Source organism: Macaca nemestrina, chromosome 16 (assembly GCF_043159975.1).
Source record: "Macaca nemestrina isolate mMacNem1 chromosome 16, mMacNem.hap1, whole genome shotgun sequence".
Taxonomy (NCBI): Eukaryota; Metazoa; Chordata; class Mammalia; order Primates; family Cercopithecidae; genus Macaca; species Macaca nemestrina.
This window is the reverse complement of record NC_092140.1, coordinates 18,496,830-18,513,514: the sequence shown is the minus strand read 5'-3', so window position 1 is coordinate 18,513,514 and position 16,685 is coordinate 18,496,830. Positions and strand designations below refer to the sequence as shown.

General features: G+C 42.8%; 1 protein-coding gene and 1 long non-coding RNA gene across 7 annotated transcripts in view; one reads left to right on the top strand and one right to left on the bottom strand.

Annotated features, from left to right (window-relative positions):
• Window positions 1-16,685, bottom strand: part of LOC105477329 (ATP binding cassette subfamily C member 4 (PEL blood group)) — a 291,482-nt gene that overhangs the window by 163,914 nt on the left and 110,883 nt on the right. For 4 of the 6 annotated variants that reach the window (XM_011733804.3, XM_071081151.1, XM_011733838.3 and 1 more), the window contains 3 exons: window positions 15,513-15,614; window positions 9,852-9,941; window positions 8,096-8,287 (listed from right to left, as the gene is read on the bottom strand). In XM_011733804.3, coding sequence (XP_011732106.2) covers window positions 8,096-8,287; window positions 9,852-9,941; window positions 15,513-15,614 — 384 coding nt within the window. The remainder of the gene's footprint in view (window positions 1-8,095; window positions 8,288-9,851; window positions 9,942-15,512; window positions 15,615-16,685) is intronic. The other 2 variants (XM_011733811.3, XM_011733832.3) reach the window with 2 other exon arrangements.
• LOC105477326 (uncharacterized) lies at window positions 13,997-14,927 on the top strand. Its single transcript, XR_984613.3, has 3 exons — window positions 13,997-14,125; window positions 14,264-14,311; window positions 14,382-14,927. It is a non-coding gene; the product is annotated as an uncharacterized lncRNA (long non-coding RNA).

Below are 16,685 nucleotides of genomic sequence, written 5' to 3'. Positions count from 1 at the left end.
GATGAGATGGGTGTGTGTTTTGATAGAAAAAGAGCAGGACTGCATTGGTTTTGGTATAAGACAACGGAAGAACAGGATTACCATGTACTGAGCTGCGGGAAATGAGGGATGCAGATGTAAGAGACAAAAGCAAAAGGTTGATTATGGCCAAACTGAAATGTTGACCGGCAATCCTGACTTGCTGCTGGATAAGTGAGTCTGGAGGTCTGTGCTGGAGACCCAAATGTGAGGGCTGTCAGCATACAGACATGGGACTTATTAAGGAACAACTGTGTCTTCACAAGCCATTTTGCTGACTTTTACCTTAGCTTTCCATTCTCAGAGAAGCGATAACACCCGCCCCATCTTCACCGTGATACTTAAGGCATCACAATAGACTGACAGAAAAACTCTGTAAAAAATAAGAGCAGAAAGAGCAGCCCAGCCAGGAAAAGCCAAAGGGAAAGGAGCAGTGTGCTCCTGAGACACTGCACAGACTGGATGCACGAAGTAGACTCTTGTTCCATGCAAGCCCCCAGAAAACAAAAGCTAGGAAGGATAACAAGTTTTTATTTGAGGATCTAGCCAAAGTTATATTTAAAAATTATTTAAGAAATAAGTTGACAAAGCATAATACTTAAAAAAAAAAAAAACATGACAAGAACATCCCTGAAAATAACAGGATAATGATCAGGTTTAAGTTACATGACATTACATTAGAAATCTTTACTTGCGGCTGGGCGCAGCAGGGGCTCACGCCTGTAATCTGAGCACTTTGGGAGGCTGAGACGGGTGGATCATGAGGTCAGGAGATCAAGACCATCCTGGCTAACATGGTGAAACCCTATCTCTACTAAAAATACAAAAAATTGGCCGGATGTGGTGGCGGGCGCCTGTAGTCCCAGCTACTCAGGAGGCTGAGGCAGGAGAATGGCATGAACCTGGGAGGCAGAACTTGCAGTGAGCCGAGATTGCACCACCACACTCCAGCCTGGGGGACAGAGGCGACTCTGTCAAAAAAAAAAAAAAAAAAAAAAAGAAAACTTTACTTGGATGGCCTATAATTATCACTAGACAGATCCTGGCATAAACAAAGTGTGGAGAAGATCGCTGGGCAATGACTGAGCTTCATAAGCATCAACCTAGGACACTACAGAGATAGCCCTCTTACAGATCAACGTGTCACTTCTTTGTCTCTACTCTGACAAAGCCAGGGAGACAAAGCAAATGGCACATTGAGATCTCCATGACAAGTAAGTGTTCTGACCTCCATAAGTTCTCATTTTATCTCTTTTACAAAATGTCCTAGAGAAACAAGAATTAATCAACTCATAGAATGCTGAAACAATCTAAAGTAAGTGTATGAACTAAGTGGAAACAGGATCTGAGTTCTTTATAATTTGCTGTTGATGACTATGACATATTTTCTGATCAAACCAACAGCAGGACCCCATTCATAGCATGAATCTCACTAAATAAAGTGCATCACCAAATGGAAAAAAGATAGTATCTCCATTGGAACCCGCTCCCTGGCAGCCCACAAAGACACACAGGAGTCCCCTAAAACTCCAATCTGAACCAGATGGCATCAAATGAAAGATAGCAAGTGCCCTGTTATGAAAATTCATTATTTCACATTATCTCTTTGTTGAGCTCAGAAGTTACACTATCTCTTCCTTTCAGTTTTCATAAAAAGACAACGCAGCCGGGCACATGGCTCACACCTGTAATCCCAGCACTTTGGGAGGCCGAGGCAGGTGGATCACCTGAGGTCAGGAGTTCAAGACAAGCCTGGCCAACATGGTGAAACCCCATCTCTACTAAACATACAAAATTAGCCGGGCATGTTGGCACATGCCTGTGATCCCAGCTACTTGAGAGTCTAAGGCAGGAGAATCGCTTGAACCTGGGAGGCAAAGGTTGCAGTGAGCGAGATCGTGCCACTGCACTCCAGCCTGGGCAACAAGAGTGAAACTCCAACTCAAAAAAAAAAAAAAGACAAGGCACCAGTTAACACTATCTCTTCCTTTCAGTTTTCATAAAAAGACAATGCACCATTTTAAGACAGGGTTCCAGCCTTCCACACAAACACAAACGCACATTGTTTACTTGGCCTCATTCCACTGCTGATTGTCTTCATATCATGTGTTAAGTTTCTGTGCCTTGATTTTACATTGTTTTGTTTTCATTCTCAAAATAGCATCAAGTTGTAGCACAGCAATCTTAGCCATTTTCTAGAAAAGACACTCCAAATACCTGTCTCATTTCACGCAGACAGGGAATAGGAAAGGAGCTCCTTCCCCATGCCTGGTAGTAGCCCTTTGAGTACTACAACGACCTTGAGTGTTGTTGACTTGGCAAACTACTTATGGACAAGCCTCAGAGAGGGAAAATATTTCAAAGGATCTGAAGAACAATCTGAGTCAGGCTAATTTCCCAACCATGATTTTCTAGTTTGGTTAAAGGGAAACAGTTGAGCAGAAAGCAGAAGTGCCCCCATGGGAGGAAGGTATCTTATGCACGTTAGGTACTGCTCAGTAAAACTAACCAATTAATCTACCACCACCTTTACTGAAATGCAGACACAGAAACTAGAGAAAAACCACGACGTGGCTATGTGGGTTTGATGCCATCTCACCGGAATCCTACCATGTGCACATCAACCATGGTGACACCGAAGGCAGAAAGACCACTGAGGACACTATGGGGACGGTCACAGGGGCCAGGCCTGAGGCCCCAGCACAAGACGCAGGTTCCAGAGTCAGGGAGCAGGGCTCTCCAGCTTTGGGCCACACTTTGCTTCCATTTGGACCGGCCCTTCCTATCATGGCTTATCAATATCCTATTCTTCTTTCAGGGCCCAACTCAAACTCTTCTATGAAACAAACCTGCATTCCCCCAATCAGAAAACATCACTCTCTTTTCTAGGTTCCTTGTTTATATTTCTTAGGAAGAAATATAAACGCCATATTCTGCCTCTTAATGTTTATGTGTGTACTCAGCGTCTTGCTCCACGAGTCAGCTCCTGGATGTAAGAGCTATGCACCAACCACTGTGCCTGATGCCTGGTATTATCTCTAATCTTCATGACAACCTGCCAAGTAAGTACTGACCACACTTACAGATGAGGAGACAGAGACGAACTGAGAGCACATAACTGGTCTGAGGACTCTCAGCTAATAAAGGAAGGTTGGAGTCTGAACCAAGCTCATCTCAGTTCACAGCCTGTTGCCCTTTCATATCACGCTTCCCCAAGTGCTTACTAGAAGATACTTAAAGGCAATACTGAAACAACTCAGAACTCGAAGGCTCTCTATCCATACACAGCACTATCAGTCCACTTAGTCACCCTAGTTAGATTCACCTCATTGCATCCCTTTTGTACTCAGCTTTAAAAAAAAAAAAAAAGACAGGGTCTGATCTCATACTCCTGGCCTCAAGCAATCCTCCCACCTCAGCCACCCAAAGTACTGGGATTACAGGTGTGAGCCACCACGCCCGGCCCTCAGCATTTATTTCCTATTATGTCACAAAGAAGTGATACGGTTCTCCCAACTGAGAGATTAACAACAACAACAAAAAGGCATAACAACAGTTATTTTGTGATTGTCAAGGCAATCTAAAAAGAAAATGTCCAAGTTGGCAGGAATGTGGCAAATATGAGAAGAAAATTATAAGACAGTGAGGACCCCAAAGGGGTTTGTATATTCAAGCGAGCTATATAGAAAAACATGAAACTCAAATGTATCAATTGCATGCCTTTGGATACTCGTTTCTTAAAAGTGCTCAAGGATTAAAAGAAACTATGCAAAGGGTGACATAATATTAATACGTTGCATCTATTAGGGTAACAATATTTTTATTGTTGACTTATTTACTGTACTATGTATAGAACCCCTATATAAATACCAATTCAAATAATGGAAGTTCTATACTCAGATACATTCTTCTTTCAAGCATGTCACATTTCATGTGATTTCACCCAAAATTGGTGGCTCTTATAATTAAGAAGGAGGCCTGTTATGTGCCTAGTAACCAGATGCTTTAAGTTCTTGATTAAATCTTATCCTCACAACAGCCTATGAGGTGAATAGTTTATTATCTCTGTTTTACAGATGACCAAACTGAGGCTTTCTAAGGTTCAGACGATGAGCTAAAATCACACACCTACTAAAGAGGAACTGAGATGCCATCCCAGAGCTGTCTGGCTCCAATACCTAGGATTTTAACCACTACCCACCTACATAGCTAACATCAGTATGTTGTTTCCTGAGGTATATCCTGTCATTTGCTACGATATCACTTTGAATAAGCAATTAGCCTAAACCAATACTGCTAAATGTGAATTATTGCTTCCTATCTTATTATTTTATCTAAAAGATATTTTTAGCTCAATGAACTTATAAATTCACTTCAGTTGTATCCAGTACAATATATCTAGTTGTTACCAATATATCTGAGCATTCTTGTTATTTCCTATTTTTTCCTGTAGGACTTTTTTTTTTTTTTTTTTTTTTTTTGCGGGGGAAGGTGGCCGGGAGGGGAATGAGGAAGTGTATAAGGCAAAATCATTTATTTATCTTATTAACTGAGTTAGAGAAAAGGGCAATAGCTACTATTTAGCAAAAACCTGGCATGTTTGCATTTTACAGACATTGCCTGCAGTCTTCATAATCCTGCTGTATCTCCCCCATTTAATAAGAAATGAAACAGAGGCAAACACCCAGAGACACCCAGGACCATTTCTGTCCAGCAGGTTTTGATTACACACGCAATCTCTGTACCTACAAGCCAAAATAATTCCAGGATTGCTATTTCTATGGCCATCTTACACCCACCATTAACATGTGGATTTGAAAAGGAGTTAGCAAATGGTCTCGTAACTCATTAAGAGGATCCCTGGTATCTTGCCAGTCCCCTGCTAAACAGTCATAAATGGCAGTTGAGAACGGTAGCAAAACCTCTTGGAAACCATCTCACCCTATGTCCTTATTTCACAGCAGGGACATCAAGGGCCCACGGCAGGTAACATGACATGTCCAAAGTGACACCGAGCTGGTCGTGCATGGTGGCTCATGCATATAATCCCAGCACTTTGGGAAGCCAAGGCAGGTGGATCACTTGAGGTCAGGAGTTCAAGACCAGCTGGCCAACATAGCAAAACCCTCATCTTTACTAAAAGTACAAAAAAGTTAGCCAGGCATGGTGGCATGCACCTGTGATCCCAGTTACTCAGGAAGCTGAGGCAGGAGAATCACTGGAGCCTGGGAAGCAGAGGTTGCAATGAGCCAAGATTACACCATTAGACTCCAGCCTGGGTGACAGAGTGAGACTCTATCTCAAAAAAAAAAAAAAAAAAAAAGTGACAGCGAGCAAATGACAAAGCTGGGCCAGCCTCCTGCTCTGTTTGACTTCTTCACTGGAGGCCCACCGTCCTACCGAGGATGGAACCATGCACGGGGGCCAGCAGTCCGTGCTTACACACATCCAGGAAGGAACCGAGAAGTCACCATGCAGCCCAGCCCCGAGGGGACGCCATTGCCACGCAGAAGCCCACAGGTGCCGGGACACTGTCCGAGTTACTGGGCCAGTCCTCAAAGGTGGCTATGGAAGAAGCTCAGTGGCAGCCACTGTCCTAACCCCCGCTTTCCCCCGAGCCTTTCTGACACGGGGAGGAGCAAGGCAAGGCTGCATGACCTGGGACCTGGGGTCTCATGTGGGTACCAGAAGCTGAACAGGTAAAAAGGGAAGGCTTGGAAAACATTTTGTCCCACATTCTACCTTTTTATCAATCACCTAACTTATAAACACTCTCAACTGAGAGGTGGCCTGGCAGAGGGGAAACGGAGTCTGGAGCTAGGCGGGTATAGCTTTGAACTTGAACTGCAAATGTTCAGTTAATCTCTCTGAGATCATTTCATTTCATTTCATTTTCACACAGTTCATTTCATCTCTCCCATCCTCCACTTTCCCAGCCATAAGCAACATTCAACTCTTGAAACCACAGCCTACTATGGAATGAATCATTCTTAAATTCTAGAGTTTACTAGTAGGTTATCTTTAAACTGACAGATTAATATGCAAAGAGCAACAAAGCCTTCCCAAGAAAGCCCTATGTTGGTCCCAAGGACCTCACTTCTAACCTGTCATAGAGAAATGACGGAGGAAAAGAGCTGAAAGACAAGGCCCCGGTTGCCAAGTGCCACCCTTCCACTGAAAAATGGCACACCATCTTTCCTGTCTCCGGGGCCTGGTCCATCAGCAGTTTCTTGGTTATCAACTGTAACTACCAGTGGGGGAAAACATGCAAAATTTGCCATCTGTTTCTCAATTCCCTAAAACACGACACACTCCACTCAGTGCAACACACTGAAATCACCTTGTATATTCCCCTACTTGGACCTTGTATTTATGCAAAATTTCTCTAAAATGGATATTCAGGGAAGCAGGGGACAGTGGGGGGACACCAGCAGGACAAGCTGAAGTATAGTAATTATTTTAGGGAAATGTTAGCAATTCTGTACCAACTTTGAATAAAGTGAAAATTTTACTTTAAAAAAATGAGGCTAGCAATATCAAAAAATAAACAAAATGAGAATAGCAATAGCAAAGGCACTGGGAAATCATGGCAAAAGATTAAAACTTCATACACTTTTGTGTGTGCACATGTGTGAGTGTGTGTGAGACAGAGAAAAAAAATTAACACCTGGTGGAATCTGAATAACTAGGAGCTTGCCTTAGCCCATCTATTCCTATACAGTATATACTATTCAATAAAAATCTAGCTCATTACTGCTAACTTAACGTCATTTCTGAAAATGCGTCATCTCTCATTAACAATAGCCCAGGAGGAAGAAACGGCCCATTAAACAAGCAATGATTTCTCTGTCCAAATCACCAGCAAATATTACTCACCTGATAGATAGAATCTATGATATTCCAGCCATTGCTCAAGCAAAATTACTCATTCCTCGCAAACCTGGCTGGAAGCCTTCTGCATCACACCTGTGACAGTCTGTGGCGGCCTTTTCCAGACAGTACAAAAGAACAGTAGGATGTCCAGGCCACACTGCACAGAGCCCGGGGAGAGCCCTTTAATGCCATTATTCACTGATTTTTATGGCCCAAAGAAGGTAACATAGTATTTAGCAGTATTTACCATTTTTTCTATTTTCTAACTTACAGCCTTCTATTAAGTATGCTCAGTTTTCATCAACTATCCACCAATTTTATGAAAACCTCAGTGTACCATCAAACACTTCATCTTTTCTGAAAACAATCACTCTCTTGGTGAAATGACACACAATGAAAAATAAATTTTAAAACAGTTTGTTTCCTTTAAATAATAAATTGCACTGAAAAAATTATCCATGTAACCAAAAACCACCCATACCCCAAAATCTACTGAAACAAATTTTCTTTTTTAAAGGGAGTGGAGAAGGAAACCTATGGTCTGAGAGGGACCCAAGCAGGAAACATCAGCCAAGTGCACGGTGCGGACATCTTCCGGAGTCTGATGCAAACCAGTGGGTAACGAGATACTAAAGCACCGTAATCTCTGCCGAGCCAGTTGAAGAGAGCAAGAAATTTTGGTGATTTTTCTTGAATGAAATGTAATTTTTTTTCAAAAGTGTTCTTATCTTCTAGAGATAAGTAATAAGGTATTACAAATAAAATACAATTGAGGTCGAGGGTGTACATCGGAAGAATCTGGGGTAGGGGTGGAGCTAGCAGAAGGTAGGGGTAGAGATGGAGTAGAATTGGCTACAAGTTGATTGCACTTGAACTTGAGCAATGGGTACATGCAGGTTCAAGACACCCTTCTCTCCACTTTTGCAAATTTTTATAATTGTCCATTTTGGAAAAAAAAAAGTTAAAAGTAAATAAAACTTCACAAAACCAACCAAACCCCCCCACATTCACCCTGTAAATATCATTTTCACATCAGACTGAAGAGGACAGAGCGTGTGTGTGTTTATTTACTGGGAGGACTGTCTTAAGGTATGAAATAATATTCAAAGGTCTTTCAAAATTTAAAAAAAAAAAAGTTAAAAAACCTTGTTGTTCAAGTGAACACTGACATCGGAGTCCATGAAATCCGAAAGTCATCACTCACCTTTTTCAGAGCACAAGCCTTTATGACTTTTTCATATCGTTCCTTTTCATATTTCTTCCCAAATAAAATATTACTCCTCACAGTTCCCGAGAACACCCAGGGCTGCTGAGACACATAAGCAATTCTTCCATGCACGCTGACCAGCCCGTGACTGGGGGCCAATTCCCCGAGCACAGCACTTAACAGTGATGACTGAAACAGATTGTAAAAAAAAACACACGTTCAGTCAACACTCGAGACAAGAATAAGCCACTGCAGTGCAGCCTTGCCCAGTCCTGGGAGCTTGAAAAACATCACTCATTCATTTAAAAGAGGATCTAGTACAGCCAGGAAATTGTGAATAAAAATTGGAAATAACATTTTGGTCCATATAAACCAGGGGTTTATAAGGAATGTTAAAATAGAGTGTAACAATGTACTCTGCCCTAATGAGTTTCCCTAAATGAGTTTCATTCCCCTAAATGAAATGGTGCATGGAACAAAGATCAGCTAAGAATGTTTACAGCAACAGAGTAGCCAAGCATGACATATAGTTCATAGATCCAATATTGAATGCATTGTTCCTGCATGCAGGTATCCTTTTTGACAAAGAACTAGTTCTAGAAAAGCTATATGTAAATAACATATCCTGGCCAGGCGCAGTGGCTCACGCCTATAATCCCAGCACTTTGGGAGGCCAAGGCGGGTGGATCACTTGAGGCCAGGAGTTCAAGACCAGCCTGGCCAACATGGTGAAACCCCATCTCTACTAAAACTACAAACATTAGCCGAGCACGGTGGCACGCCTGTAATCCCAGTTACTTGAGAGGCTAAGGCATGAGAATCACTTGAACCCGAAGTGGAGGTTGCACTGAGTCTAGATCACGCCACTGCACTTCAGCCTGGGCGACAGAGCGAGACCCTGTCTCAAAAACTAAACCTACATACATACATGAATAAATGAATGAATAAATAAAAATAAACAATATATCCTGTGCACTAGGAAGGACTTTTATTTTTAACTACCCAAGAATCATGTCTCTGGAGAGCAAACTTCAATTGTGAAACTGCCCTATTGGTTATATACCTACATCTAGATTTATGGCGTTGCTTTAGAATGCATGATACTAATTCTGTATGCATGTTTCCTTCACATCTTCTACAATGCACAGACGTGACATGTCTGCGCCCCCCACTATCGGAACACTTACGACATTGAACTGAAATGATCTGTTTGTATATCTGTCTCACCCCAGATACCAGAAACTTCTGGAGGGCAGTGGTGTCTGGGTCTTGATTACAGGTGTATCTTTTACTCCTAACACAGGACTGAACACCTGGCTACAGGTTTATTAAATGTATGTTCATGTGACTTGGAGAAGTCATATCAAAACATGTTTAAAGCTTTTCAGACAAGCCTTCACAACCTCCACATGTCTTGTAGCATCTAGGGTTCACTCTGACAAAAAGAAGTTCCCACTTTCTTAGTCAATCCATCCTGCATTGTGATCACATCAATAATTTCCTTCATGGAGATGTCCAACTTCTAGGAGTTCCCAATTAAGCAACCTGAAGAACCAAGAGAAACAGGATATGCACTGCCCACATTTACTTGGTCATGTGACCCTTCTTGCAAAACGAATGTTCCATGTACTGAGAAATGCCGTGCCAAGCATACCCAATTCAAAAATGTGTTACATGTAGCCTTGGGCTCAAACCCAAGAAGTTAATATGAGAAGTGAGGTGCGTCAAGCTGCCAAAAGCCATTCTAACTCACCTTCCCTGCTCCCACGGGGCCGACCACAGCTAACAATTCACCAGGTCTGACAGTAAAGGAAAGGCCTTGTAGAGTTGGGGTCTCTGATGCCTACAAATTAAAGTTTATAAAATGTGCCCATTTCAATCAAGTCACACAAATCACTTCAAAAAGAGAAGAAAACAATACAATAGTCACTGATACACGAACATAACCCAAATCTTTCTCCTTCCTATTTTAATATATTGTAACCTAGAGTCCTTTTCATACAATCACCTTTTTTTTCGTGTGGTTTTAAACAGTTTGGAGTCTTCAGTACTTAAGGAAGGCCCATTCTCTTTTACCCGATTTTCATGTGAACACAGCTGCACACGTCCACAAAATTTCGACAGTAACAATGACAAGGCAACCTTCTTGACATGAAAACTCATGCTAACTTATTAAAACAATATTCTTTCTTATTTTTTTTTTTACTTTAAGTTCTGGGATACATGTGCAGAACCTGCAGGTTTGTTACATAGGTATACATGTGCCATGGTGGTTTGCTGCACCTGTCAACCTGTCATCTAGGTTTTAAGCCCTGCATGCATCAGGTGTTTGTCCTAATGCTCTCCCTCCCCTTGCCCCCCACCCACTGACAGGCCCCAATATGTAATGTTCCCCTCCCTGTGTCCATGTGTTCTCATTTAAAACAATATTCTTAATATAATATTCAGTACGGGAGCTTTTCAATCATTTGTAAGTTTTCCTTCTGTCCCTTGGTTTTAATATTCTATTTCATTAACCTCCACAAGGTGGCAGCATGAGTACATGGCATGCCCAGTCCTTGGCTAATAGATGATGTGAAATCTCCACTAATCTCTCCATTTTCACTTGATAAAGCACGAACCTCAGTTACGCCCAGCCAGCAAGAAGGCACTTTATACTATACAGTCACTCTTGGCAAATGAACTTCTACAAATGGTGGTCAACCCTGTAACCAGAGCTCTAATTTAACAACAACCAAAAACTGAAGAATAATGAAATTAAGTATATGTTCATGGGTAGGAGTTCCTTGAGCACAGGAGATTGAGGCTGCAGTGAGCCAAGATTGCACCACTGCATTCTAGCCTGGGTGACACAGTGAGACCTTATCTCAAAAAAAAAAAAAAAAAAAAAAAAAAAGTTCTTTTACAGTTTATTATTTAGGAGACCAAACCAAATTCATTACTTTTACAAAGAGCTTCTAAATATTTTCAATCGAGAGGATTAAGTGCATATCAGGGAGAAGGGACAGTTTACCAGAGCATGACAAACCAAAATGAGGAGGTTTCCTCTTGTCATACAAGGACAATCAATACTTTGAATTGTCTATCTTTTAAAAAAGCAAAAGTCACTTGGTACAAATAAAGAGAGGAATGGTTTTAAATTCAGAGTATAGAACCTCAACCGTAAAATCTGCCAACGATGAGAACTTTTATCCAAACCCAGACATCAACACTAGCAAACAAAAATTGATATTGTTAAGTGAAGTAAAAGCAGCTACAATTTGGGAGGAATCCTAAAGGGGTTTAAGTCTCACATTTACAGTCTTCATCTGAATTTCTCGTGGATAGACTGGAGAGACCTGACCATGTGTGTCTGGTGGGTGGGCATTTAGCAAATTTATTCGAGTCCCAAATCCTTTCAGAAAGGGTTATTCTTCCGCACAACACACTTTGGTAAATGCTCATCCATATCCTAGAAAAATGATCAAGAGTGAATCAAAGGCAATGCAGCCTCCTCAACTCTAGAAAAGGATTCCTCAAAATGAATCTGGCATCCCTGAAGGGTGGAACACCCCTGGGATGATGGAAGAGGGAAGCACGCATGAAGTCAACCAACCCGCAACCTAAAGATGCTGAGCTGGCCCAGTCCACAAACGGGTACTCATCAACCCCTCTCCACATCTCAGGTGGGCACGTGCGATTAGTAAAATGCCCAAAAGACAGAAAGCACCGCGGAGGAACAAGAGATCAAGATAACCTTCAAAATGAAAAATTTATCTGGAAACGACTTAACAGTCACATACCCAAATAATCACAAATATTTTTATAAATGGTCAAATGCCAAAATATGTGTGTATGTAATCTGACCCCTTATAAATGCGTCCCATACCATATTATAGTATGGCCACAGACCAAATCAATCATGATCACTTTTAATCACAAAGAAACTAGCCCCAGATATCATAGGAATTATATAAAAACCATCCAGAAGAGGTTTCTCTACTCCTTCCTACATGCCTATCAACTATGTCTTTTTTTAAAAAGTAATACAGTATTACCTAAACACTTGGAAAAAATAACGTTAAACAAAATGTGACCTATTTACACGATTTTGTAAGTGCAAACTTGTCACAAATTCACAAAGTCTTGCTTGACTTAGCCTTATTATATAAGGTGTTCCTCCTCTAAAATGCAAAGGGTCTACTCTGTATTCCTGATTAAGTAACATTGTCTTTTAAGACAACTGAAACCCACTTACTTCTGTGATTACAAAAGGATGAAAAAACACAACTGGTCAACCTGTCCCTTTCCCCTCCTTTGCAGTGTGTCTCTTTCCTAACAACTATTTCTGATTTTACTTCTTTTTACTCAGTTTTGACTGCAAAAGAGTGAGCCACATGCAAAATCCAGCTTCCCATCACGGCCCTGGTTCTTAGAGCAGGTTTCTGCCCCACCTGGAGGCCCGGGACCCCGCACTGGTGCGCCGCAGCCAGAAGGGGGCAGCACTTGACAGCTCAGAAGGCGAGGCCCCTTCCCTCTGAGACCTCCAGGCTCCAGGACACTAAGGCAGGCAGACTGAGCCCCCACTCTGGGGCCGACCCCATGCTGGGCCCTGGGGCCAGAGCAGTGAAGAAAGCAGAAGCAAATCCCTGCCCCATGGAGAGTCACAGGCTCCCACAGGGCCACAGACTTTACAGCTTAGAGATTCAGCACAAGCCCGTTTGTTTTCTAAATGAGACCCTAGGCTGGTGAGAAGACCTTTCCCCCAATACCCACTGGTCTATCCAGCAGGGCTGCTGCTGGGGCCTCTGTCTTTCTCCCGAATCCCAGCCCAGCACACCCTTCTTTCCTCTGCACCTTCTCTCCAAAAGCCCCAGTGTCTGTGCCCCTCCTCCCACCCAAGCACCCTCTCAGCTGCATGACCTCCCTAATAATCCCTGGCAGCGTGGGGCATAATCACCCCAAGACAAGGCCCAGAAAACAGGGTGGAGTGTTCTGTTTCAATGCAGCTGTCAACGTTGTCTAGGAACTGAAAAACAACAAAACAGCCCATTTTACAATGTTGCAGAGTTTGGTACAAAAAAAATTTGCAAATGGGACCTACACAGTGTGTGGTGGCTACTGCAGTGCCTTCCTCTAGCTCAACAGCATTCACCTAGAGTGCTTTTTGCTAGTGGATGTTCACAGAGCTTTTCTATCAATGCTTAAAGTGTATTAGAGCTGGGCGCAGTGGCTCACACCTGTAATCCCAGCACTTCAGGAGGCCAAGGTGGGCAGATCACTTGAGGCCAGAAATTCAAGACCAACCTGGACAACGTGGAAGAAACCCCATCTCTACTAAAAATACAAAAATTAGCCAGGCGTGGTGCGGTGTTCCTGTAATCCCAGCTACTCAGGAGGTTGAGGCAAGAGAATCACTTGCACCTGGGAGACGGAGGTTGCAGTGAGCCAAAATCACACCGCTGCACTAAAGCCTGGGCAAAAGAGCAAGACTCCATCTCCAAAATAAATAAATAAATAAATAAAGTGTATAAGGTGGGAATGCCAGCAGGTAAGGAGAAATTGTCCGGTCAGGTGACGTACCTTGTGTGAGTTTCCATGTGCACAAGGTGCAATGATGTTCTATATATTTGGGAACACATTATTGTTCTGTCGGTCGAGATGGCAAAAATTACGTCAGAATTAGGCAAACATGAAACAGGGAGTGTGATACTTAGAGCCAAGGGCATGTAGAGAAAGGAAGAGTCTGGAGTCTAGAGTTTTGACATTTGTCCCACGGGAGAGGGCGGAGACAGTGGGGCTGGGCGGGAGTGCTGCTCAACCGCCTATTGGCTCTTGGCTCGAGCAAACTACACTACAACTCAAGGTCAGCCACGAAGAGCACCCGGAGAGGGGAGGAGCTGGTCACCACCAGCACTGCCCACCTGTTTTAAGCAGTCCGAGCGGTCCCAGCGCCCTCAGAAGAGACCCTTGCCCTCTGATCCGAAATCTTGCTGGCAGCCGGGCCACTGGGCTCTGCTCCTGGCAGACATCATCTCCAGCCCCAGGGTGCGGCTTCCTGCCATGGCTGGTCTCAGGGTGGCCTCTTCCACCCCTGCTTTCCCTTTGTGCTCTTTCTTTCATCACCTATGTAATGAATTCTCTGCACGAAATTCCCTCTCCCATGCTGTATGTTCTGTTTTCCAGACTAACACAGACTGAGACAAGTGGATTTGCAGAGGACCCTGGACTCAGGTGAGCATAACCACAGAACCAGTCCAATCTGGTTCAACTCTGCGTAATAACATAGTAAACTGTTTTTCAGTTGCCATGGATCCCAGGTTGCAAGTTATGTAATCTGAGCATTTCCAGATGAACCAAGCACACAACCATGGGCAGAACCCAAGTGCTAGAACCAAGGAAGGAGGAACGAGTTCAGAGGGGACACCTCATGGCCTGATCCAGGATGCGATCAGATCCAGCCCTGGTATCACTTCATTGCAAGAACCAATCGGACCGCGCCTCATTACCCTCTGCCTGTAAAACCTGCCCCATCCCCCAGCTAGGGAAGACAAATTTGCGCGTTGCCTCCTGTCTCCTTGCCATTCGACTTACAATGCAGCCTTTCTTTTCATGAAAAGCTGGTGCCATAGTAGTGGCTGCTATGAGCATTGGGCAGGGAGCCCACTGCTTCCTTGGAAGCATAAGGAGGGCCCTGGAGTTGTGGGTAACAGGAGATACACCGAGCCTAAGTACTTCCTGTGGGTGGCCCCTGCTGTTGTTCCCATTTGCCTAAATGTTATGAGTAAACCAAGTGCTGAAAAATCCTTGTGGCCTTGCCTGAACTACCTGTCCGCTTACCACACAGTGAAACCCTTCAGTAAGGAATCCATGGAGCTTGCTCCGCCAGCCTGCAGCCTCCCCTCTGCCTTGGGCTGCCAGCAAAGCAGCTGGTAACATCCAGGTGCTTGAAATAGGGGAGCCCCAACCCAACCCCGTGGCAAAAATCCAAGTCATGGGCTTTCTCAATATGTAATAAGATGATCTGAAAACAGTAAGGTGAAAATGTGCACTGATACCTCAAAGTCTCTGAAATAATTTACAATGTACTCAGCAGTTAACCCATTCCATGCTGCACCCCTAGTCCGTCCAATCCTATAAAATCCAATGTTGCCAACGTCCAAACTTAGTGGCATTTAGTTTAGAATGAGGTAACACTTTCATTGGTTTTTTGAAAATGAGATAAAATACAAGTTGTCAAATACCTAAGTCTGATTTCATACCTACTTTCTATTAATTGCAAAACTTACTCCTAATTTTGAGAATCTTTGTAACATACTTTCAGTAAATGAGCACGCCATATTTTATACCATGTGTAACACCTCAAAATTCTGTATTAAATCAATGTCACTCATTATCTATTAGCAGTCATGATCTTGCAATTAGGATATGTTACCTTATCCCAAAAAGCAGTAAAGTCCTGCACATGCACCATCTTTTTACCATCTGACGGCGGCTGACGGTTACGCTGTGATATCTCATCAAGTAGCAAAAAGTTCTAAAGAAAATGGGAAAAACACAGATTGTTTAAATTACAGAAACAAAAGCACAAACAAAAGTCACTGCTTCCACGGAATTTGCAACATAAAACTTCATATAGCCTACAGATCATTTTACCAACCCTTTTTAAAGTATTGGTTCATATCAGCATATGATATTTATTTAATAAATAAACATATAAAGAGTTAATGGCCATGAACTATCTTTGTAATTTTAGGAGCTATCTAATTTTTTTCAACAAGTACACTGGTTCCTAAATAAACTGAAAATACTGCTCTGAGGTTGAGTGCATTTACAGCCTGCATATTTCTACTATTGCACCTTTGTGTTACTAATGGTGAGCACGGGAGTTGGTTGGAAATGATCTGATGAATATTTCATGAACCCTCATCGTGTGCCAAGCCCCATGCTAGATGCTGGCAACATGAAAGTCAAGGCCATTCCCAGCCTTCAGAAAGCGAGTTAGCCCGGAAGGGCAGGCAGCAAACACAGGGCAGAGCCTCTGAAGGCAGCTCTGGCTCTGGCTGGTCACTTAGATTCAAATGGCCTTTCTCAAACTCCCTCGTGCATGTCAAATTGACATACAACTTATTCACTATCACTAAGTCAGTGTTCTTTACCAAAAAAAAAAAAAAAAAAAAGCTTCTATCTCTTAAAACATGTTTTATAAGCTTCTTTTCACAATAACTTATTATTGTTACATATAATAATATATATATGATACATATTTTATATATATATATTTTGAGACAGTGTCTCTCTCTGTCGCCCAGGCTGGAGTGCAGTGGCACAATCTCGGTTCACTGCAGCCTCTGCCTCTCGGGTTCAAGTGATTCTCCTACCTCAGCCTCCCGAGTAGCTGGGATTACAGGCATCTGCCATCACACCTGGCTAATTTTTGTATTTATACTAAAGATGGGGTTTCACCATGTTGGCCAGGCTGATCTCCAACTCCTGGCTTCAAGCAATCTACCTACCTTGGCCTCCCAAAGTGCTGGGATTACAGGCATGAGCCACCGTGCTCCACCTACACTTATCTTTTTCCTTAGTCATTGCCCCCTCCTAGACA